At 50.0% G+C, this 24561-nt stretch overlaps 1 protein-coding gene across 2 annotated transcripts in view; it reads left to right on the forward strand.

Annotated features, from left to right (window-relative positions):
- PHF2 (PHD finger protein 2) overlaps positions 1 to 18175 on the forward strand; it is a 59741-nt gene extending 41566 nt beyond the window's left edge. The window contains exons 10-22 of one of the 2 annotated variants that reach the window (XM_082288606.1): positions 589 to 680; positions 1086 to 1175; positions 1928 to 2290; positions 3067 to 3186; positions 4159 to 4277; positions 4613 to 4791; positions 4999 to 5072; positions 6249 to 6406; positions 10946 to 11223; positions 12238 to 12333; positions 13228 to 13337; positions 14477 to 14738; positions 17145 to 18175. In XM_082288606.1, the coding sequence (XP_082144732.1) occupies positions 589 to 680; positions 1086 to 1175; positions 1928 to 2290; positions 3067 to 3186; positions 4159 to 4277; positions 4613 to 4791; positions 4999 to 5072; positions 6249 to 6406; positions 10946 to 11223; positions 12238 to 12333; positions 13228 to 13337; positions 14477 to 14738; positions 17145 to 17233 (2030 nt within the window). In that variant the 3' untranslated portion in view covers positions 17234 to 18175. The remainder of the gene's footprint in view (positions 1 to 588; positions 681 to 1085; positions 1176 to 1927; positions 2291 to 3066; positions 3187 to 4158; positions 4278 to 4612; positions 4792 to 4998; positions 5073 to 6248; positions 6407 to 10945; positions 11224 to 12237; positions 12334 to 13227; positions 13338 to 14476; positions 14739 to 17144) is intronic. The other variant, XM_082288607.1, reaches the window with a different exon arrangement.
- Positions 18176 to 24561: the final 6386 nt, after the last annotated feature.

The following is a 24561-nucleotide window of genomic DNA, read 5'->3' on the forward strand; positions in this document are numbered from 1 at the left end:
CACAGGAGCATCAGCACGTGGCCAGCAGGAGCACTGGGAATTAAACCCAAGTTTTCTATGCAGTTCAAACGCTTCCAAATCCGATTCCTGCAGAGTTGATCCAAACATCCATGTGTAAATGTTCTTTACAGATTCGGCCTTGCTTTGCTCTTTGCCTCCGTTTCTCCTACTATGAAATTTGTCCAGAGACACCCACCAGATCCTTCTGTAACAAGAAAAATGTGTATAATTCATCCACAAGGTGCTTTTTCAGAATTCAGTCAGAGTCACAGGACTGCTGATGGCTCCTTTTTATTCCCAGAGCCTGGGATGGGTGCCCATGGAAGTTAGCTTGGGAATGGGAGCAGGGGGAGCCAAAGCCCTGCCAATGTAGCCTGAACTGACAGGAGCACAGGGGAGCAAGGCTCAGCTGGACCTGGGACACAGTAAAAGTATTGCTTATTACCATCAGGTTGTAGCAGGGATTCATTTGAGTTAACTCAAAGAGTTAACTTCAGCTTTCCCAGTTGCAGTTTTCACATTAAATGCTTTCTGTAAACAACTGTAGCTGTCAGCGGTTGAATGACACTGGGTTATTTCTCTGCTTAGGTTTGCATAAAGCTGGACAACAACCTCCTGCTCATCTCCTTCAAGGAGCAAAGATTCTCAATGGTGCTTTCAGGTCGTGGACTAAAAAACAGGTAGGAGAAGCAGCCTGGATTAATATTCTGTGTTTGTCAGTTGCTGGAGCAGAGAGGAAGTTCTGGAACAAATAACATCTCCATTTCAAAACATCCAGTTCTAAGATGCCAAAGAGAAGGGATTGGGAGAGCTGGGGGTGAGCAAAGTGATGTTGCAGTTGTGAAAATGCAATAATGTCTGAAAAAAGATTATTGACTTTGTTGATCTGTTGGAACAATTAGTTACGCTAACATCCAGAACAGGGGGGAAAAGAAAAGGTTTTTCTTATTTGAACATCTAATGCAGTCAAGATTGATTTCAGTACATAGGAAAAAAAATGAATGAGTCACTTCAAGAGGGTTTTTTGTTTTTGTTTTTGAAGAAAACAAGCACAGAAACAGCAGTTTGGCTTTGTTGTGTTTTAGGCTTTAGCAGAGCATGAAGATGAACTACCAGAAAACTTCAAACCAGCACAACTTATCAAGGACCTTGCCAAAGAAATAAGATTAAGTGAGGTTTGTGCTGTTTTTGTAATATTTACTGTATTGAGGGTCTAGGCTATAAAATGCATGGAGGCATCATCCTTTGAGTGTGGTACCATGTCCCACTGGGTGGAGAGGTGTGACAGCAAGAGGTGACCGCAGCTGATTCAGTTCCTTTAGGAAGACATGGTGCTACATTCCACCCTGTTTCTAACCACATCCAGAGACCTTAAAACTGAAATCTATCTTGTCCTTTGATCCTCTCTGATGTAGTATTTAAGTTTTCTGATTGTCAGAATGGCAAGTTAAGCAGAAACTAATTTCTTTTTGATTAGTCAGTGTTAATTCTAATTGGGCAGCTATTTTACGGCTAATTTTTCCCGAGGGCATGAAATGTGATTGTGCTATATTTATCACATCAGAATTACATGGAAAGGGCTTTTGCTCAAGCTGATCAGCATTTTAAGCAGAAGACTGTTCATTTTTTCCATGCTGTGTGGACAGGCTGTTGAACAGTCCCATGTGATGGTACAACCCAGTGAGAGTTACATTCCCTATCAAGCCTCTGGAGCTACTCCAGGCCAGACTTGAGGAATGTGGAGGTGGGAGCTGGGGGTGGGAATTGGTGAGCAGAGCATTCCTGTGGCCTTGGTCAGCCTGACCTGTGCTGCAGATCCCCCTCCATCACATCTTTGGGGGTCTTTGGGGTTTGTTTCCCCACCTAACGGAGGGTGCAGGTGAGTATCTGAAGGTCTGAACAGCTTCTGTTTTGTGCCAAACCACAGAACGCTTCAAAAGCCAGCAAAGCCGACACGAGTGCCAACACCACGGCTGAGGAGGTCTGTCCTGTGGAGAAGGAGGAGGCTCCATCGCCCGTCCAGGTCACCCCTCCGCCCCCACCTGTAGAAAAGCTCCCTAAAAAAAAGACTCCCAAAACTGTGAAAACCCCCAAACAACTCAAGCCATCCAAACCCCCGAAGCCTCCCAAGCCCCCAAAACCTCCCAAAACACCGAAAGTGAAGGGAGAAGGCAAAAAGAAAGGAAAAAAGGTGAAGGAGAGCCCACCACCAGCCATCCCCAACCTCGACCTGCTGGAGGCACACACGAAGGAGGCTCTGACCAAGATCGAGACGCCAAAGAAGGGGAAGGTGGGTCATGTTCTAACCTCTCCCTCTTCTCCCACCCTCAGAGAGATAAAATCACTCCATAAGTCTCATGCAGAAAGTAATGTGTGCAGCACACTGTGAAACCCTGGCTCTGCAGAAGCAAAGGGAAGGTTTGTAACTGCTAGCTCATTGCCCTCCTTTCACGCAGCTTTGGATTTGATTTGAGTGCTTGCTTGGCTATTCACTGATATGGAGCCTCCCAGAAACCCACTGATATCAAGAGGTATCAGTGATGAAAGAACTTGTCTCTGAAGTGTCTCATCTGCCTGAGATGTTGCTCCAGAATGAGTGACTGACAATAGAACAGTTGTTTTCTTCCACTTTTGCCCGAGTAGGACAAGTTTCTTTTTGATGTCCTTTAATTCTGATGCCCTTTAATTCAGCATGAATTTTGTGAGTGGTTTCAGTAGGGGCTAGGATCCATCAAGGCACTGACAGAGGAATGGTTGTATGCTGTTTGTGAAGAAATATCCATAAATCTTTCCTAAAACATTTCTGAAGTTCTAACAGTTTGTGTGCAGTTTGTGAAACCTGTCATGGGGTGACAGACAGGGAGAGGAACGTGTTGCTGTATCAGGGAGAAGTGCAGCTGCTCTTCTGCAGACTCTGAAGGAGCAATATTTGATTGAATCTCAGTTTGGGGTTCAAAAAGAATACATGGGAGTTTTCACAAATATATTTTCCGTATAAAGCCCGTGTTTCTGACATGCCAACACTCTATCCTCATTCAGAGGACTTTTTCCTGACTTTTTTCCCAGGCTGCAAAGACTGTTTTAAGTGTTCCCAATAAGGAATCTGCAAGCAAGCAGAATGAGGTGGAGAAATTTGAAGTTCGAGAGCAAAATAAAAGCAAAACAGAAGCCAAATGGAAATATAAGGTAATGCCTCCTGTTAAATTCTGCCACACAGGGATAAGCCAAGGGTAGAGAATTGTTTGTGGCTCTGCCTAAGCAGAGAGAACAAGGCACCAACTTTCAGTTCCCAAAGAAAAGAAAATTAAGCAGAAAATAATCGATTAATCCCTGATAAAGGAAGAGGGGGTGGATGGATTCTTGTGCTGAATTGTCCATGTGTCTGTAGTGACACCAAACTGGTAACAGTGAGATGGTTCAGTGCTGATCCCTTTTGTCATCCTTGCTCCGACACAGTCCTACTACTTTAAGTCTGAAATCAATAACTCATGAGAAATCAATAACTAATCAATAATTAACTAATAGCTAATAATCAATAACTAATTTTAATGTCATGAAATTAGAATTAATGAAATCTGAATTATGCCCCATGGATTAAAAGCTTGCCTTCCTTGGGGGCTAATGCAGGGAGAGTGAAATTCACTCGCAAAATAGAACATTTTATCTGCAGGGAAAATTTAATAGGGCTTTTGATAAGGGAAAATTTAACTGAAATAGCTCACTGAAACAGCTGTTCATTGTGAAGCTCTAGTGGGAAAGGTGCAAACAAATTCTCCTGTTACAAAATCCTCTGTTGCTTGCTACGTTTGGGGTAACTTATTTGGGTATTGGGAAGAAATACTGCGAAATATTGAAATAGTGAGGGTGGGGAGGCCCTGGCACACAGAAGCTGTGGCTGCCCCTGGATCCCTGGCAGTGCCCAAGGCCAGGTTGGATGGGGCTTGGAGCAGCCTGGGACAGTGGAAGGTGTCTCTGCCCATGGCAGGGGTGGCACTGGATGGCCTTGAAGGCCCCTTCTAACCCAAAGCATCCTGTGATTCCAGGGTTCTATTTCTGTCTGCCTAAAGATGAATAGATTCTGAGGATACCTGGGAAGCTGAAACATAAATGACTCATTTAACTGATTGACTTATTTTGTTTTGGTCTTTTGATTTTCAGAACAGTAAACCTGATTCACTTCTAAAAATGGAAGAGGAACACAAACTGGAAAAGACGCCTTTATCAGGAAATAAGGACAATAAATTCACATTCTCTTTCTCTAATAAGAAATTGCTTGGGTAAGTAAAAACATGACAACACACATCAACTAAAAATGGAATTTGAAAGGTCATTATTAATATTTTTTATACAAGAAGATGAAAATCTGCCTTTCTGGTCAATGTAGAAAATACCCTATCACTAAATCTACTTCTAGTGCTCTGGTCAGAATCCTATTTTGAGATATAAATCGTAGGGTCAGAAATGTGTTTGTAAAATTATTCTAATTGCTTTGGCACCCCTGAAAGAATTCAATTTGACTGAGATTTCTGCATAGAGATACTCATTACCTGTCAAGTCACAAGGTGTTTTCTACTCAGAGTGTTGTTACTGATTTGTAAATACTTTTTTTCAGTTCAAAGGGTGTCAAAACCCATCTGAATACCAGCGTGTTTGGGTCACTGCAGAATTTTAAAGAGGACAAGGCCAAACCCGTACGGGATGAATATGAATATGTGTCAGATGATGGTGAACTAAAAATTGATGAGTTTCCAATCAGAAGAAAGAAAAACACTGCAAAAAGAGAACTGCCCTGTAAGGATATTTCCTGGTTTGTCTTTACCTGCTCAACAAAGTCTTTGGTGGTGATTGTCCAAAACAATCAACATAGTCTTTAAAATCTGTGTGATTTTTATTAAACCAAGCCATGTCTTACCTGCCAGTCAAATGCAAGTGGAATAGAAGGGCTGCTTTTTGAAGGGAAAAAACCCGTGACTTTTTTGTTTCTTTTTATTTACTCAGTTTTATCAGATAAAAAGGAAGCCCTGCAGCACACTCCTGTTAAGAAGCCAAAGGTGGAGTCGGTACCATACAAGGTATGAGGTTATTGTACCTTCACGAGGAGGCACTCCTAGAACATGAGGCTCTTTGAGGTCCTTTCTGACCCAAACCATTCTGAGATTCTATTCCTGTGAGGTAGCACCTAAAGTGTTTGTTTTCCATCACTTGGCAGAGTCTCTCTGCTCATTATGGGCTGAAATCTAGAGCACTTCTGACCCAGATGTCAGTGAGCCTGGCTGTAGCTCACCTGCAGCAGTGGGACAGCCCAGGTGTGAGTTTGCTCTGAGTTAGCACTGAAGCTCAATGCTGGAAATAAAATGACATTAAAACTAAATGTTTTGCCCTGCTGTGGTTAATACAAATTCACATTCTAACACCTGAATAAATCAGAAAAAGCAAAATAGTTTGTTAAGACAGAACCAAAGATGACCAAAATGTTTGACCTTAAGTAGTAAGGAATTCTTTTCACCCTGGGTTGTCTCTGGGACAATCTGGAGGAAGTGCAGACCTCTTTGTCCGAGTCAGTACCTGTGGTCTGGGGCCAGCGGTGCAGGAGCCTAAGGAGGGAGTCCCTGGAGGCAACAGACTGGCATTCAAGCAGTAAGGGCTGGTGCTGTAGCAGCCTGAAAGTAGGGCAGGAAGGGGGGAGAAACTTGTTTTATCAGACACCAGACTACAGTACTCAGAGATCTCAGCCCCAGAGAGACGGTCGGATGCAGGCAGCTCCTTCCAGGGCCTCACATGACACTGTCCCATTCCTCTGTTTGATCTTCCCAGTCTGCTGCTGTGGGGATGGCAGGGTGGCTCTGTCTCTGTGTCTGGGCTGTCAGCATTAATGGTCCTGTGCCTGCTGCAGGTCCAGGCTGGCAGAGCCCTTTCCTCTCCTAGAGGGTCATGGTCTGCAGAGCAGGAGCAGGGCTGGGAAGGCAACACAGTCTCTGGAAACACCACTGTTAAAGGGGATTCATCCCATGAACAGGATCAGATCTCAAAGCTTTGGAAGAGGAAAGAAAGGCCTACCATGCCTACAGGCTGCAAGGAAATGGACTTTTATCATGTACTTGGTTTTTTCTTTTTTGTTGTTTAAAGAAAGCAAACTCCAAAGGCTAGCTCTGTGTCTTTGGAGGAGCAGCAGGCTGCAGGAATGATTGTTCTTGTGGACCAGCTCAGTGAGTTTCCACCTTTTTTCAGCCCTTTCCTTGTTTTTGCAGAGCGAGGACTCATCAGATGAAGATTTGCTCCACATCGACACAGAGGCAAAGCCGGGGCGCAATTCCAAAGTAAAGAAAGAGAGTGGAAGTTCAGCAGGAATTCTTGATCTTTTGCAGGCAAGCAAGGAAGTTGGGGGTTTAGAGTATAACACCAACAGGTACGCACCAAGGGATGCTTTTCCCTCTTACCTGTGAACAAAATTCCTCTTTTGTGGTTGTGTGTGAGTGAGAATGAATTGTGCAGCTTGGTAACTGCTTTTTCTCCAGCAAGCGAACTCTTCCTTTTTCCTGTGGTCTGGAGGGAGAGGTAGGTAAGATTTTGGTGGTATAATTTGAACAAAGAGAGGATTTCACATCTGTAGATGCTGAGCATCAGTTTTAGCAATAATGCTGTAATAGATGAATCATTGAAAAGGAGAGAGTTCACTGACTGCAGCTTGAGGGTGGGAATTATGGTTTTTAATGTAGTGAGAATGTAACAAAGTAATCGAAATGGCCACCATTTCTCCCATGAGGCATTCTAAGGTGCCACAAATTCCAGGTGTTTGAAAGAAGGATATAGGAAAGTATCTACCCTTGCTCCCTTCTCTGGTTATCATTCTTCTTCCCACCAAGAAATAAGGCAGTGGGAAGTGCTTGGGTGAACACCTCTGCTTTCCTACAGATGGGGGGCACATGGATTCTCCTCTCAGTTCTGTTCTTGTCCCTAGTGGTGATGGAAAAGGCCAGTGACTTTACAATCAAGGCACATAATCACTGCACCTCTGCAGAAGGCTTCTCTTGACACAGCTGCTATTTCTAGAGATGAGATCTGATCTCCATTTAGTCCTGGTTTGCCTCTCTTGCTGCCCCTTCCCTGGCAAGGAGGGGTTGACCAAACAGCCACCTCCTGTGGTGGTGGAGAGCATGGGGAGAGGTGTCCATGTCTGCAGCATTTAGGAAATTGAGTACTTTTTATTGTCTGAGCTCAGCTGCATCAGTGGTTCTGGATTTTCCGGATCTTTTCAGATTTGGCCCCAACTCCTCTCCTGCTCTTCAAAAGAAATAATCACATTAACGCTTGTCTGTTTGACCATCCCTGTGAATTCCTTTTCCATTCTGCATTATGGTTCATGATGGGATGAGTGTTTAGGTTGATTTTACAGCTACATTTTGGCAGGTCATTAGACACATCAAAAAATAGTTAGGTGTGTCTAATGCTGTAATAAAGTTGCCAGGTTAATAAAACTCCTATGCTGGAAGTTTGGTATAAAAAAAGAAAATTTACCAACTATTACAAGAACTCAAAGAAATCTTCCTTGGCCATGTGTACACTGCTGCCCATTCTGTGGATAACACAGCTCACTGCATGCTTTGAAATGGTCCTTGACAATTCTCTGGCAATTTTGCTGTCTGCAAGGGGTTAAACTGCCAGAATGGAGCAGGAGTCAGGCCTTTGCTTTCCCCCCTCAGCCTGGGCACTGTACCCAGGGTGTTTGAAGGGTCTGTGGTTTCTGAAATCAAAGTCACACACACGATCCCGTCACCAGACTTGGCTGGGTTACTGCGCCGTGTGGGGTGGTTCAGTGGGAATGTGTCATATCAATGCTGGCTCTGGGATAAACACTGGGTTTTGGCAGTGTGTGCTGCATCTTGATTGGAAAAAGCCCCTGGTAAATGTAATTACTGTGTTTCATTTCATAATTACGCTCAGCTTTTTAAATGGCCGTAACGTGCTTTTTAAAAATGAAATGGAGGAAACACGATATGCAAACACACTGTGTCGCAACGTGATGCCCGTGTGGTCACGTCTGGCTCTCAGGAACAATTCCCATCTTTCTCTACTGGCAAGGCAGATTAAGGACAGGGAATGTGTGTGTTTATAGATGTGTATGTGTACATGGTGGGTGCTGCACAGAGCGGCCGTGCAGGTGGGATCTCCTCTCACACCAGCAGTCTGCACATGCATCCCTGTCAGACCAGTGCTGGAGCTGCTGGATCCCAAGCAGTCACTTGGGAAGCAGGTCAGGGCTTTTTGTGATAGTGGCCTTATCTGAATTATGGGAAACTTTATTCTGTAAAATACTGGGCTGTCACTAGCAGCTGGCCACCCCAGAGGCCCTGATGGCATTACCTAGATTGCCCTAGGGAGCTGCAGCTCAGCTACGTGTGTCAGCAAGGCCGGGAGAGGGAAGGACAGAGCTCCTGCAGAAAGGCTGCTGTGAATGTGGGAACAGGCTGGAAGAACTGAAATGGAATATGGAAAAAGCTTGGAGGGCTGGTCATCACCTGATCTTGAAAGGAGCAAAATTACTTGTTTTGTTCAGGTCTGATTCAAAAATGGAAGAAAACACGGGGTTTGTACTTGAAATTATTGGAGTTCCATACTTTTATATAACTGTGACTTCCACAGAGCCAACACTCAATCAGTAACATTCTGCTGTTTCTAAATATGAGGATACAGGTAGAAGACTCAGTAATTGCAGATGGAAGGAAGGAGATGATCTGCCTAGAGAGGTTGAATCCTTGGAGAGAGATGGCAGTGGTAGAGTTGGTGGTGAAGAGCGAGGCACCGACTCCCTGCATGGTATCCTGCATGATGCAGGGTGTTGGGACCGTTCCTGTGCCCAGCCCACTGAGGAGGTGAAGCCTGAGTCCATCAGTGCTGCCTTGGTGCTGTGCCCAGCACAGTTGTTTGCCTGGTCCCCCTGCTCTGGCATGTGATCTTGGCACACCAGTGTTGATACCACAGTCCCCCCGAGCTTCCTTTTCTCCAGGCTGAGCCCCCCAGCTCCCTCAGCCACTCCTGGTGCTCCAGACCCTTCCCCACATCTGCTCGCTTCTGTGGACACACTCCAGCCCCTCAATGTCCTTCTTGTCAAGAGGAGCCCAAAACTGAGCCCAGGGTTCCAGGTGTGGCCTCAGCAGTGCCAGGGCAGGGGACAGGCCCTGCCCTGGTCCTGCTGCCCCACCAGTGCTGCCACAAGCCAGACAAAGGCACAGGCCACTGCCAGTGTGTCTCTTAGAGTGTCCTCCTCTCTGTGCCTCCACAACAGCAGCTGACAGCCTGAGGACAGGAAAACAAGGCTGCTGGGCTGGAGGCAGGTCTGAGCTATCCCCCAGTGCTACCTCCAGTGTATTTGGAGGTGGCTGTGGGGATAGAGCAGGGGCAGGAGAACTTTGGCTGCTTTGTTCCTGCTCCAATGCTCTTTTCAAGTGTTTTTTTTAAGCCATAATTGTAACTCTCTGGTAGGTTACTTTCATAAATGTGGTTTTTAAAAAATCGTTGCTGAAGCTACAGAAAGGAGATATGGTTCTTCCAGAGCTTCAAAATTGCTTCCTGAGTCTTCTTGAATTTTTTTTGGCTTAGAAAGCTGAAATATTCCTGATGGAAGCGCACCAGGCACGTGCCCTAATGAGAAACACTCTGCCCCATGTGCTGCTCTGTCTCTGAGACATTTCCCCCTTTTCAGGTTGGTGTTTGACTCTCAGAACCACTGTTTTTGATCATATCCCACCATTTATTTGTTGGAGTTTGTGTTGCTTAAGGCAGTTCCTCTCTGATCTGCCCATTTAGTGGTCAGTATTTGATGGTCTGTTTGCAGTATTTTGAGAGTCCAGCATTTGGAAAAACAGTTCAGGGAAAAAGACTGGAAGAAAATACAATAATTCCTTGTAGATGATGCAAAATATTCCTTCACCAGGGAGAAGGCAGAAGAGAAGGCATGGTATCAGAGGGATTTACATAGCTCTTTCCTAAATAAGTTTTCTGATATTCTTCTATTTGTTGAGTCATGAACGAACACGACAAGTCTTAACTCATTTTCAGGATTATGAATAAATGCCATTAGAGCCCAGAAACTTCCTTTAAGGTCTTGTACATTATTCAGAGCCCAGATTAAGCTCAAGTAGGAGAAAGTGACATGGTGCTGTTAATTCTCTTGTATGTTTGTGGCTTCTATTGCACAACAAATGCATAACAAGTGTAACAAATATTGCCACAGCAAGGTTTTTTTGCATTTCACTGCTTGCCCAAACTCCAAAGTTCTGGAAATATTGGATGATACGTTCTGCCAGTCTCAGAATTAACTTCCAGCAGCTCCTGGAGGGGTGGAAGCCTATGGCATGAACTGGAACCAAAGACTTCCAGGCAGTTTGGAGCAGAGCCCCCCACAACATCCCCCAGCAGTGCTGATGCATAAGCTCTCCTTTGACAGGAGATGGTAGTATAGATTATAAATAACACTATTAAAATATGATGATGGGGAGGAGGATGATTTGGTAATATAGAAAAATAGCATTAAAGATAGGTAAGTAGGTAGATAGATAGATAGATAGATAGATAGATAGATATTAAAAGATGATGATGATGAGGAGGAGGAGGATGATGATGATAGTTGGTAGTAGAGACACTGTGCTGTTAGGAATTCTGCTGTGGGCTTTGGGAAGTTCCCTGAGCCCTGCCCAGAGTGCTGACAGCCCCCAGGGGCCTGCCCACACCTCCCTGGCTCCTGGGCCATCACCCCCCACATCTGAGGTGCTGTCTGTGGTACTCCTGTTCCATAAAATTCCCCACTGGCCCTGGTGGTATGTCCAGCTACTCAGAGGAATCAGGGACTCTCTCCTAGCAAAACTGCCATGGAAGGAGTGAGCTGTCTGGAGGGGTTGGTGTTTCTGGAATCACTGAGCTCCCTGGTGTTTCTCCCTGTGTCCCACAGCCAGCCACCTGCCTCCCCCAGCACGCAGGAAGCCATCCAGGGCATGCTCTCCATGGCAAACCTCCAGGCCTCAGAGTCCTGCCTTCAGACATCATGGGGCACCAATCAGGCCAAGAACAACTCCTTCTCCACACAAAACTCGAAAAAAACTGGTGGTGGTGGCAACAAAAACGCCGGGAAGCGGCTACTGAAGAAAAGCACAAAGAACAGCATCGACATCGAGGATTACGATGAGGACCAGGACCACTTGGATGCCTGCTTTAAGGACTCGGATTATGGTGAGTAGGAGGGAAGCAGAGTGAGGGTGTGCCTGGGGTTGCATGGAGCACCTGTGAGTGTTGGCAAATGCCCTCTGCTCGTGGCGCTTCCTCCTGCTCGGCCACCCTGCGATCGGCCGGGGGTGTGCGCAGGAGCAGCACACGGAACGGCATCTGCACACCAAAGGAAGCAAAGACCAGGGGACAGCAGACTGGCTGCAGAGCCCAGGGTCATACCACCATCCAGGCAGGCTGGATTTGAAGCATGGCACAGTGAGAAACTCTCGAGAAAGATGGAGAGCCCCCAAAACTGCAGCAGTCAACCCAGAAATGGGGGACTGTCCCAGAAATGTGGGTCAGGTGCTGCTACTTGTGACAGAAGTGTCCTTGTCTGCACAGTAGCAATTAAACCTCCAGCTGAGAGGAGTAAGAAGTTGAATCCGTACATGGAAAACAGATCCAATGCTATTTTGAGTTCTGGCAGAGAAAGCAATCACCTGCAGCAGAAATGGGCACAAAGCCAGTTTACACCAGTTACCCCAATTCTGCCATAATTATCATGAAATCATAGAGTGGTTTGGGTTGGGAGGGACCTTCCAGGGCCATCCAGTCCCACCCTCTGCCATGGGCAGGGACACTTTCCAGTATCCCAGGTTGATTCACACCCTGTCCAACCTGGCCTTGGACACTTCCAGGGATGGGGCAGCCACAGCTTCACTGGGCACCCTGTGCCAGGGCCAGGAGCTGGACTCGATGATTCTTATGGCTCCCTTCCAGCTCAGGATATTCTTTGATTATAGGGAAATACAGAGAGCCAGTCACAGTTTAATGACAGCAGCTCCCAAGAGTAATGTGTGGATGAGAGCAGAGGGAAGTCCCCTGAGTGTCACAGCTGTGACAGAAGTGCTCAATGGCACTTCTGGGGACCATTCAGCTGTGGTGCCTGTGGTCACTGCACCTGAAGAGAGCAAGGGGGCCTCTGCAGGGCAGAGCTGTTTCCTAAACTGAAACTATTGCCTTTGTTTCCTACTGTAGTTTACCCTTCTCTGGAATCAGACGAAGATAATCCAGTATTCAAATCCCGATCAAAGAAAAGGAAAAGTTCAGATGATGCCCCTTACAGCCCGACGGGTAAGTGCTGTGGTCTGTGCTGCCCAGACCCAGGCTAAGTCATGCAAATCGCTGAAACCAGCCATTTTTCAGGGAGTGTGGAAACCGTAACACACTGTTAGTGATTTCTTTATCACGTGAAGGATTAATCCTTTCCAGCACAGTGGGAGGTGATCCATGCACTGGGATTGCTGCCAAGCAGTTTTAGCCTTCCTCCTTCAATCAGCTGGCAGGAAAAAGCCATTCCTTGGTTGGTTTACTTTTCCTCACACTCTTAGTGATAGATCAATTGGCTGCCACCTTAGCAGTGGTGTAACAGTGAATCAATCCCTGGACAGCTGAGTTGCCATGGATTTCAGGTGTTGACTGTGGGAACAGTGAGAGACGAGTGGGAATAGTCTCCTCCAGGCTCAGCCAAAGCTCATAATCTGGAAGGGTTTGATCTGTCCTGGGCTTGTTGGAGCTCACCAGGCAAGAGGGCCCCTAGACCCCTTTGATGGCACAGTGAGAAACAGTGAGAGGGGACCCTCTGTGTCTGCTGTGTGTGACAAGCAGCCCATGCTTGGTCTTATCAGCTCGTGGCCCTGCATGTCCTCCCCTGGTTGTGGGGGAGCATCGTTCCTTCGGAAATGACACTCATAATCCAGGATGTGGGCACAAACCCACGTGGCTTTGGCTTCAGGTGGCTGTGGAGCTGCCCAGCTGTGTGACATCTTTATCAGCAGCCTCTGCCCGTGCCACTGTGCCTGGAGGCTGCTGGCTCTTGTGCCTTTACTCGCAGCCAGAGAAGGGAAGGGCAGAGGCTGCACCATCCCCATCTCTCCTGGCTGAGCAGGGCAGAGCCCCCTGCCCTGTGCTGGCTGTGCGGTCCCATGGGCACATTCCTGCCCCTCACCTGCCTTGCTTTCCCTGCAGCACGAGTTGGCCCCTCAGTGCCTCGGCAGGACAGGCCGGTGCGGGAAGGCACGAGAGTCGCCTCCATCGAAACTGGACTCGCCGCTGCCGCCGCCAAGTTGTCACAGCAGGTGAGAGGCTGCTTGGGAAGGAGGAGCTGTCAGGAAAGGAGAGCCCTGTCCCCAGCAGCAGAGCTGTGCCTGAGCATAGCGCTGTGCCAGCCCTCAGCAGTGTTTGCTCCTGCCAGTGACACGAGGGTCTGCAGTCTCAGGGAAATAAATGGGATGCAAGCCCAGTGGTGTCCCAACACACCCGAGCACATCACAGGGCAGCAAGGGACAGAGCAAAAGCACAGGGAAGGATGAAGGAGTGAGAATGGCTACTGGGGTAGAATAGGAGAAGGCTGCCCCAAAGGAGTGTATTTGATGTGTATTTGAGAGGCTGACTGGTGTGATTACCTGTCTGTGCAGATTGGCTGCTGGCAAGTGTCAGGGTTTGCTTCCAAAGATTTGGTGAACTGTGAGCAAAGGGTCAGTTTAGGAAAGGAACTGTGGCAGTTTGGATGTTTGGTAAGTGTCCAGTCTCTGAGGGGGTCAGAGAAGCCCCATAAAGGTGACACGGTGAGGCGCTAAGGTGACAAGGTCTGCTGGAGCGAGGTTGGTGAGGCACCTCAGCAAGCTGGTGGAGATGCAGGTTGTTGTGGCCTTGGGCTTCTGTGGACTACTGAGTAGAAGAGCTTTGAGGATGGTGGCAGGGTTTCATGAAGAAAGGAACTGAAAGTAGACAAGGGACACAGGACAGTGGCAGACCGCTGCCGCCCTGGTGTGCATGTCCAGCTGCAGTTACAGGTCAGGAGATGACGTGTGTGTCCTAGCAGGAAGCAGAGGCTGAATCAGTGGGATGTTCAATATCCTCCATGCTGTTGTGCAAGGGTGTGAAGATCCCTGAAGATAGGAGGTGCCAGTTTTTGTGGAAGATGGAAAGATTTGCTCATGCTGACCACGCTGCTGTGCCAGGGCAGTGTCGGTGTGGGCCCGGCTGGCTGTTAAGGAACGAGGAGGCCCTGCACAGAGCAAGGACATAGAGGCACGAGAGGCAAACGTGTGTGTGCAGCTGTGAGCGAGACGGTGTCGGAGCAGCCCCCGAGCGCTTGTCCATGGCCAACTCCGCGGGTGTCATTGTATCAGGACCCTAAGCAACGCTGCTGGCCCTTGCCCTAGCTAAAGGTCTCCTGGGGATTAATCTGAGCTTCATCTTTGTCATTTTAAAGGAGGAACAAAAAGGCAAGAAGAAAAAAAATACCAAAAAGAAGCTATCAGCCCCCAACGCAAGCAAAGCGGCTCAGGAAGGCAGCTCACCCGAGCCGAAGCTGGAGTCACAGGCCAGCAGCCTCACAGATCACGAGTACACTGCAGGGGCCAGCACCTTTGGGGTCGCCCAGCCTAACAGGGGATCGCAGCCGATGGCACCCGGTGTTTTCCTCACACAGAGGAGACCCTCATCATCCTCGCAGAACAATGCCTCCGCCAAAGGTACCAGGAAATGCCTGGGGTTGTGGTGCAGGAGTGGGGAAGGGTGAAGCACTCGTGTACCCCGTGCCTTCCGCAGGGCCTTCACTGCCGTGTGTGCCGTGGGCATGCACAGGTGCAGCTGTATGGATGCAAGTCAGATCCAGTCAGAGACAGGGCCCGTGGCCTTGACTGTCCTGGCACTGGGGGGCCAAAGAGGTGTTCTTCTGCTGGGCTGTTGGTTGCAGGGTGTGAGGCATCCCATGGCAGGAGCAGCGCCAAGCACGGCCCGAGCTTGCGAGGAGCACTGCAGGGTCACATCCCGGCCTCTCCAACGACGCCTTGTCCAGGGGAAGATGCATCCGTGAAGGCTGTTCTGCCCAGGGCTGGGACAGGCACTGTGGTGGTGGTGGTGGTTGTTGACCAGCTCTGTGCTGACTGTAGCTGAGCACGTTCCTCCCAGGACACGTAGAGCAGGGCACACTGCAGATCTCTCTGGAGAGTTGCCACAAGCGAGCAGAGGAATATCAGACCTTGGGAGTAACACAGCTGCAGCTGAAGGCAGGAGAGAGGAAGAGGTTGGTTGCTGTCTGCCATAGGGGAAGCATGAGAAAGCTGAGGCTGTCCTGGAATCTGGGCTACGATCTCCTGCTCTGCGCTTGAACTTGGCTCAGGAAGTGTAACTGAGGCAGGTGTGTGGGACAGGCACTGCGTAGCGTGAAAGTTCTGTGTGATCCCACTGGGAAAGGCCCTGGTGACAAGTGAGGCAGTGTGGCAGATGTTTCCTGAATTCCAGGTATTCGAATGGAGCAGATTAGAGGTAGTGCATGGCAGCTTGGATAGCTATAGGGGAGAATGTGTGTAGCCTATGATAGGGGCTGGGGTTCTGCCAGGAGCTGGTGGTACCTGTGGCTCTCTGCAGAGCTGGAGTGGAAAGAATGTATTCGCCTGGAATTGTGCTTTTGTGGTAAAATGGTGGGAAGCAGGTCCAAGGCAGTGGAAGATGTAACGGGAAGATGATCCATCAGATCCAGATGCTGATGGAGCCCGATGTGGCCGGCGAGCTGGGCAGTGCAGCAGTGCATCGTGCAGGGAACCTGGCCAGGCAGTGGATTCCACCCTGCCCTTGGGATCGCTCTGTCCTTAAAGGAGAGAAGGGGTCATTGCTAAGGGAGCGAGAGGCTGACCTGGCAGGGAGTGGGGGACCATCGGATCTTCCTCCGCAGGGTCTTAGGACAGCTGGAAGCTCTGAGGGGATGGCAGGGCTTCTCCTCATGGAGCACAGGAGAGTCCTGAGCATGGGGTCCACCAGTCTGGGTGATGGAGGCACTGCGGAAGGAGATGGTGGGATGACGCAGAATCAGGGAGCTCTAGGATGGGTGATGTCTCTGGCACGGCAGGAGGAGAGGACAAGGAGAAGAGGACAAGGAGAAATACGGAGATGTGGTGGTGTGTGGGTTGGTCTCAGTGTGGTGGGCGAGGGACCAGGCATCCTTGGGGCCATGCTTGTCCCAGGACTTGTGGTAGCACGTGAGCTCAGGATCCCTGTGCTGCAGGTTTCCTGTGCAGGAAGTCAGAGAGGTGCCCAGGAGCTGTGGGGGGTGTGTCCGTGTGTCTGTGTGTGTCCGTGTGTCTGTGTGTGTCTGTGTGTGTCTGTGTGTGTCTGTGTGTGTGTCTGTGTGTGTCTGTGTGTGTGTGTCTGTGTGTGTGTCCGTGTGTCTGTGTGTGTCTGTGTGTCTGTGTGTGTCCGTGTGTCTGTGTGTGTCCGTGTGTCTGTGTGTGTCTGTGTGTGTGTGTCTGTGTGTGTGTCCGTGTGTCTGTGTGTGTCCGTGTGTCTGTGTGTGTCTGCGTGTGTGTCTGTGTGTGTCTGTGTGTCCGTGTGTCTGTGTGTGTCCGTGTGTCTGTGTGTGTCTGTGTGTGTGTCTGTGTGTGTGTGTCTGTGTGTGTGCAGCCTCTCCCTGAGGGGAAGGATGACACTGGTGGGGCTGGGTTGGACTGTCACCCTGTGGGCAAACAGGTGACCACAAGCAATGGGCCAGGGCAGGTGAGGGCGCAGGGCAGCAGGGCTCGCACTGCAGGGGCAGAGGGGTGCCTGGCAGAGCTGTGGGGGCAGGGGGATGCCCAGCAGAGCTGCGGGGACAGGAGGGTGCCTGGCAGAGCTGTGCCTCCCCAGAACAGGTGTGGATATGTCCATCGGGGTGGCTGTGCACTGTGCCCCCAGCTCAGCAGGGCTGGCTCTCCAGGGGCCGTACTCCCAGCCAAGCCCTGTCCTGTGGCCAGTAACCCCTGAGGGGTGCTGCTGGGTGTCCTTGAAGGCGCTGGGCAGGGCTGGCAGCAGGGCCATAGAGGCAGGAGGCAGCTGGAGGGTCTGTGATGTGGGGTGTTGTGGGGTGGGCGTGGGTCCTCACCCCAACGCTGCTCTCCTTCCAGGGAAGCGCACGAAGAAGGGGATGGCCACGGCCAAGCAGCGGCTCGGCAAGATCCTGAAGATCCACCGGAACGGGAAGCTGCTGCTCTAGTGGCCCCAGCTCTGGGCCACCACCACAATAATCCCTTTAACTTTCAGCGGTCGGACTGTACAGAATCCTGCTATAAATATTTTTTAATATAGATGTCCTTTCTCAGAGTGCTGAGAGCGACTAGCCGCAAAAAGTTAATACTAATCTCGGCCACCGAGGAGCGTCGGGCCCCCCGCTCCGGCACCGGCTCCGGGCCTTGGGCCCCTCTTCCCGCCTGGCGAGCGGGCAGAGTGGGTGGCCACAGCCGGTGTGGCGGCAAAGCCAGGGGCAGGAAGGGGCCAAAGGCCACGTGGCAGGAGGAGACCGCAGGACTCGGCCGCGGGCCGAGGCGTTGGGCGGGGAGGTGGCAGGCGCGTTTCTCAGGCAGCCCCCGCCGCCCCGCGCTCCCGGGCCCCTTTTCCTAGAATGTAGCTTGTACATAGCTTTTGGAATAACCACCGCCGGGTTTTTATACGGGGAGGGTCTCTCCGGGCGCTGCCCGCCGGTACCAGCTCTTTGCGTAACTTCTTGTACGAGGAGGGAGACAGTTATTTTACTAGCACCTTGTGGAGTGTTTCCGTGTTTTGTGACGATGTAATTTATTAATGTTTGTAGCTTTTTATATTTGTACATTTCTTATGGGCTTTGTTTATATACACACATTACCGGGGCGCGGCGCCTGCGGGGAACCAGAACCACCTGCCACCGTGTGCCAGGACCACCGGGGCCACCACCGGGGCCACCACCAGGGCCACCAGGGCTGCGCCGGCCTGGGCGTCGCGCCGGCTTTTTTTATTATGATTATGATTATTATTATTAGTATTATTATTTTTTCGCGACATGTACATTTCTAACAAAGTTTATCGTGGCTATCTATCTATGACGGTGTTTTATTTACCGATTCATATCAAATGCTCTTGTATCGACTTCACAAAATCTTAAGTAAACCTAGAGCAAAGTTTAAAAAAAGAAGGAAAAAAAAAAAAAAAAAAGAAAGCAAAGTAAAACTATTTCAGGTTTTGTACACAATTGCCTGGGCCTGGCCTTTTTGTGGGGTCGGTGAAGGAGGGGTAGGGAGGCAGCCGGGGGTCCCTCAGGGTGGGTGAAGGAACAAGCATGGACCCACAGCTGGGACAGACAGGGAGTGGCTCCTCTGCCTCTGTCTCATCTGTCACCCACCCCCTTACACACCTGCGCTTGCTGCAGCACCACGAGAAGCCCTGGTCAATTGGCCATGGCCTTGAGTGTCCCAGTAAGATACCTCACAGTCCGCCCAAAGGTGTCCACCCACAGGCCCAGCACATCATCTACCTCCCATGGACACACCTACATGCCTGCTTCCCTCTGCTTCCTCCCTCTTGGAGGTCACCAGGTACCCCAGCCTTTCCCCTTCTTTGTGCTCGGTGGAACATGCAGCATCTCACCATTTATTCCTGACTGACCCTTGGGGTCACGTGCAACCTGCAGTTCCCTTTGTTGATGCAAGGCCATTCCCACCTCCCGCACTGCCCCTTGCTCTTGGACACTGTGAGCTGGCAGTGGCATGAGACAGCTGCAGCCTGCTCAGTTCCCTGTTCCCCTCTGATGGCCCCAGCAGCCCCAAGGGGCAGGGGCCTCTTAAGGTGGGTCTGGTGCGGCCTCACACCCCAGCCGGGTTGTATTTGCTTACGAGATAGCAAAGACACCATGGGATAGAATCGTACAATGAATCACAGAATGGTTTAGGATGGGATGGACCTTAAATTTCATATTGTTCCATTTCCTGCCACAGGCAGGGACACCTTCCACTGTCCCAGGCTGCTCCAAGCCCCATCCTATCCGGCCTTGGAACCTTCCAGGGACCCAGGAGCAGCCACAGCTGCTCTGGGCACCCTGTGCCAGGGCCTCACCCCCCTCGCAGAGAGGAATTCCTTCCCCATATCCCATCTAACCCTGCCCTCTGGCAGTGGGAAGCCATTCCCCCTGCCCGGTCACTCCATGCCATTGTCCAAAGCCCCTCTCCAGCTCTCTTGCAGCTCCATCAGGGATAGTCAGTGATGTGTTTTCTACGCTCTTACACTCAAAGCCCAAAAGAAGATGCAAGAGACCTGAAAAGTGTGTCACAGGCCAGGTTTTGTGGCTGTGTCCCCTTCAATTCAAAAGCAGTCTGAGTGTGATATTCCTTCATGGATATTGATTGATATTTGATAGAGAAACAGGGGGATTTGGCTCTCTCGGCATTCCCGTCCAGCATCCCGGTGTTCCAACCGAGCCATGACACCTGCAGAGAGGCGCTGGTGTGTCCCACACAGCTGGTGTGTCCCACACGGGTGGCACCGCTCGCTGCGGCGGCTCGGGCAGCGCCTGTCCCCGCAGAGCCCCGGCTCAGCTCCGGCTCCGCGGCTGCGGGGCAGCTCCGGCAGCGCGGCCTCGCAGGGACCCTGCGGGCGGGGCGAGGGGGCTGGCGGCGATATCGAGCGATCGCCAGCTGGGGGAGTTCACAGCTCAGAAACAGCCGCGGCCGGGAAAACGGGACCCGTTGGGATGGAGCCTCCCGAGCACCGCCCGAGGCTCGGAGACGCGCGAGCAGCCCTGGCTCAGCATAAAATATCCCGAGCTGGACGGGACCCGCAAGGATCACCGGCTGAGGATGCGCTGTGACGGGTGAGAGCGAGCACCCACCCAGGGCACCCGCCCAGGGCACCCACCCCGGGCAGTCACACGCCGCAGAGCCTGGATGCTGCAGCCGGGAGGAACCGTGCGCTGGAAAACCAGCGCAGAGCTGCCAGTCCCATCCAGGGACGCGGGGGGACAGCGGCTGTGCCAGCCTCCCTGTGCAGGAGCCCGGGGCTGGCAGAGGGGCTGAGTGCCGGTGTGGGACAGTCGGCTCACCTTAGGGATTACTTTTGCAGTGACTGGCAACTGGGAATTCGCAAAAGTGCTGCTCAATATGCAAAGGATGCCCTGGCCAGGGAAGTGTTTTCTGTCACACATAAGCAGAGAGGCTGTTGGCTGCTCCTGGTAAACCATTACTCACAACATTTGTGTTTCTCCTGTTTCTGTCTTTTAACTGACAAGAATCGCTCAAACTGAGACATTTGGCACAACCACACCTTAGTCTCACAGACCCCACATTCATCTTTCCCCGGGTCGGGGCAGGCTCTGCCTGGGCAGCGGGCGGTGTGTGCTGCTTCCAGCAGTGGCCCGATGCCATCCCGCGCTGCAGGCGCCCTTCTTTCCATTACCATCAGCCACGGACCTGGAGTGCCTGCCCCACAGAACTCACAGCATTTGTGTAAACTATTTTGAAGTTTTTCTCTGCATATCGCAAGAGAAAGCCTTCTTCTCCTCTTCTCTTAAAAGTGTAATAATTATAATTAATTGGATTTCCTTCTGTTTCCAGCCTGTGGGGAAGGTGCACTTTGAGACTCACTTTTAGGTCATTCTCCTGTCAAACTTCACATACTTCTGTGCCCCAGCTCACTGTATTTGCTAAACATGAAGCTCCACGGTGTGCTCCTCCTCAAGGAGAGGCACGGACCAGCCTGGGGCTGTCCACCCCCCTGGCTCACTCCCTGGCTCATTCCCTGGCTCACTGGGCTTGCTCCTGGCTCACTCCTCCCATCACACGCTGCAGGTATTTGCAGAATGTGTGACCATGTGTCTTCCTCTCACCTTCAACTCAACCAAATTATTAGCAGTCACTTAGGAGTCAATTAGGTGACACATCTTGAAAGTCTTTGTGTTTACTCTACTCCTTCTTTTATGAGCTCTCTTTAGCAGCCCAAGGGAAATCCTTTCTTCCTGAGGTCACCAGGGCTCTGTGGTGATTCATCTTTGACTGGACTGCAGAAGAGTTCCCCACTCATTTCTCACCATTAGCTGGGCAGTGGGCACTGTGGGCCAGACCGCTGCTATGGCCACAGCTCTTTAGCAGGTACTGCTTTGTGGTCCCACAAAACCCGCTGTGCCTTCAGGAAGACCCTGCCCTCCTGCTGTCGGTGGGGAGCACGCGGCTGTGCAGGGCCTGGTGTCAGTGCTGTCTCGGTCAGGGAGGCAACACAGACTTGTGTGTTGGGCTTTTAGCATCAGCCTGTTTGCATAGTCTCTCCCACACACCTTCATTCTTGGTCCACTTTCCCTTTCCTTTTCCCTTTCCTTCCTGTTTTGCCTTTCTTCTCCCATTCCCTTGGACAGAGAACCCTAAAGATGATGCCTGTGGTGAGTGACACGGCTTCTTCCTTTACATGGTCACTCCTTGCTGGTAATGACTGATGGGATTCCATGGCTGCTGTTCCCAGTGTGTCCCACCTGGACACCCCTACACTGTGTGCCCCCTGCCCTTCTCCCTGCAGGCTGGATGACCCACCACCCTGCTGTATCCAGACTCCTTGCACTTGCTGCCAGTAGAAACTCTCCTCCACTGGAGGAGAACTGGTCATTTTTTCCCCTTTCTTTGCTGAACTCAGCAGTTCCAGCCCACAGCTACTTCATTTGATTGCTGTCATAAAACATATTTGGTGGGCTGGTTTGGAAAACAAACCTTCGACACAATATGGAATATCAGATTCCTGAATGCAGAGGAGACAGAAAGGGAAGAAGGGGTGAAGGTTTTCTAGCAGCACTTACATATGAATTTATTGGCACAGACCTTAAAATAGGACCTAGAACACGTTATACAATTAAAAATGTGCACTAATGCTGTATGGTTTACATGTCCCCTGCCCAGGATTAAAGACTGCAGCAGCTCCTATCAACATGCTTTCTTAATTTGGGATCACCAGCCTGGGTACTTTGCCTCAAAATGTGCAAACCTTTAACTTCCCCCAAGGGATAACTCACTCTGAGAATGAAATATTAATTAGAGCCTCGTCATCCGCCGTCACTGTGTGGCCTCTCGGAAGCCTGGGGAAGCCAGACACGCTCCAGCCCCAAAGTGCTCCTTTGTGTGGGGCTTTTGTTCCCCACATTCCACCCGTGGGGCCCTGTCACAGTGGATAAGAGCTCCCCAGCCCCCGAAAGGGAACTGTCAGGCTGAGCGTAGGTGGCTGCTGACAGGGAGTATCACCATTAACCAGCTTGTTATCTTGAGCGGGGTTTGCATAAATCGTTCCCTGCCTGGCTTTTGGCATCAGCAGTGATGACAACTCTTTGACAGATGCTGCTGAGGAGTGAATAAAGATGCTGTGGCTAAAGACCATCTGCAGGGATTAAACCTTCATCACATTTGGTGACTTTTCTGCTCTTGAGACAAAGGGAAACTTTCTTTTTCCCCAGTCACATACCTCCATTTCTCCAAGACACTGTTTCCCTGCCAGATGCTTCCATTGCAGCTTGTCTATCATGGGGGCATTTGAAAACCACCTTAAACTGACTATTTGCACATTTAATGCATGATTCTTTCTAATGCCTTTCTAAATCCCCAGCAACAACCCACCCTGATCCAGGACTGCTTCAGGAAGTTGCTGATGGCTCTTTGGGCCACCAGCTTCCAGCACCAGACACAAAGGTCAAAAGAGAAAGTGATGTGTGACCCTCAGAGTCATGGCTTTCTGTCTGAGCTATGTGCAGAAGGGGAAACTGAATCACCAAGAATGCTGTGATTCTCCATCTTCTGAGCAATGACACAAATGGGATTTGAGTAACAGAAGAACCATGGAATCACGGAATATCCTGAGCTGGAAGGGACCCACAAGGACCAATGAATCCAACCCCTGTCCCTGAACAGGACAGCCCAACAATCCCACCCTGTGCCTGAGAGCATTGCACAAACACTTCTTAAATAAGACTTGCTATTTGAAACAAGGAGAATATCGAGGTTTTTTGTCCAATGCTTAAAACTGAGCAGGGAATTAAATAGACCCAAGCAAAGCAATTAACTGCAGTGAAGAAACTGCTGTTTGTTTTCAGTACGTTTTTGCTGGGTGCAGTAGCATATGAGGAGGAAACAACATCAGATGGGGATGTTTATCTCATGCAGTGACTCAGTCCTCATGCCTGATGCTTCTCAAAGCACCACGTCTTGCTGCCCTCGTTGCAGTCCTGTTTCCATCGAGCTCCTGACGCTCACTAATGCTTTGCACTCTTATTCCTTCCAGAGCCCTGCTGGGTATATTCCAGGTAGGATCCCCCTGGATTCCTACAGAGCTCACACTGACCTGCAATAGAAAAATTCTTATTGTCTTATTGTCTTATTGTGAGGGTGGGGAGGCCCTGGCACAGGATGCCCCAACACAGGATGCCCCATCCCTGGAAGTGTCCAAGGCCAGGCTGGACTTCTTCATTGTGTAGTCAGTAACAAAAGGGGCCAGACTACTACAGCTGCCTTGTCAGCAGTAATTTATTTTTATGCAGAAATCAAGGGAGATTTCCATCTGAAAATGGTCTCCCCTCTGGCCCCAAATGGTCAGTAACTGCTTGGACGAGGCACTTCCCACACACACGCCTGTCCTGGGAAGTCACAGGAATCAAGTGCACGGAATAGATCTGCACAGGAGTAAATAAACAGACTGTTCTGGGCCTGCAGGTCTCCAATCCAGCCACACTGTGCTGGATGAGATAAACCTTGGCCCAGATCCCTTTCCCAAGGCAGACCCTGGCTCAGGCACTGGAGGTGAGCAGGGGCAGGAGTTATGTGTTATCCATAGAGCAGTTCCAGCAGGGAGCAGGGTCATTGCTGCTGCTGGTGAAAGATTTGCTCTTCCTTGGAGCATTGTTTCTGCCAGCATCCCGTCAGCTAATTCCATGTACCCAAGGCAGGCTGGCAGGACACAGTGGCACTCCTTCTGGAAAAGTGTGCTTAGCTTCCCTGTGAGCCAGTTTGCTTGTGACTGATGGATCCCTGGGTGGTCAATTGGGCTGCAGCCCTTCTGCACACCCCCATGGGGGAATTCTTGAGCTTGGCTCTACCTATGGATTCACAAGACACACTATACTGCTTCCTAGACACTATTTTCCAGAATGATTTGGTTGAGAAATCTAGAACAGTTGGATGGTTTATCTGGAAATACATCACTTTGCCCTCAGGTATATTCATTTAATATATATAGATACGTATTTATTTGTGTGCAAAACAAACTAACCTTAGAAAATAACAGCTAAAAGCCAAACTTGTGATTGTTATTCATTGTTATTGCCATTAAACGGCTGTTACTCATAACACAGCCGTACATACTTTGGATCTTAATCTCCTTTTGTGGTATTAAATGGGCCAAGCAGCTGCTAAATGGAACAAAAGTGTCATCCATCAGGATCAATTGGAATAAACATAAACATCCCACTTCCTTGCAGACAAACATGGCATGGGCTGAGCAGCTTGCTTTGACCACCAGAATGATGTTCCTGGATCTCCAGCAACATGGAAAATTGGG

This window comes from Coloeus monedula, assembly GCF_965178545.1.
Source record: "Coloeus monedula genome assembly, chromosome: 11".
Lineage (NCBI taxonomy): Eukaryota > Metazoa > Chordata > Aves > Passeriformes > Corvidae > Coloeus > Coloeus monedula.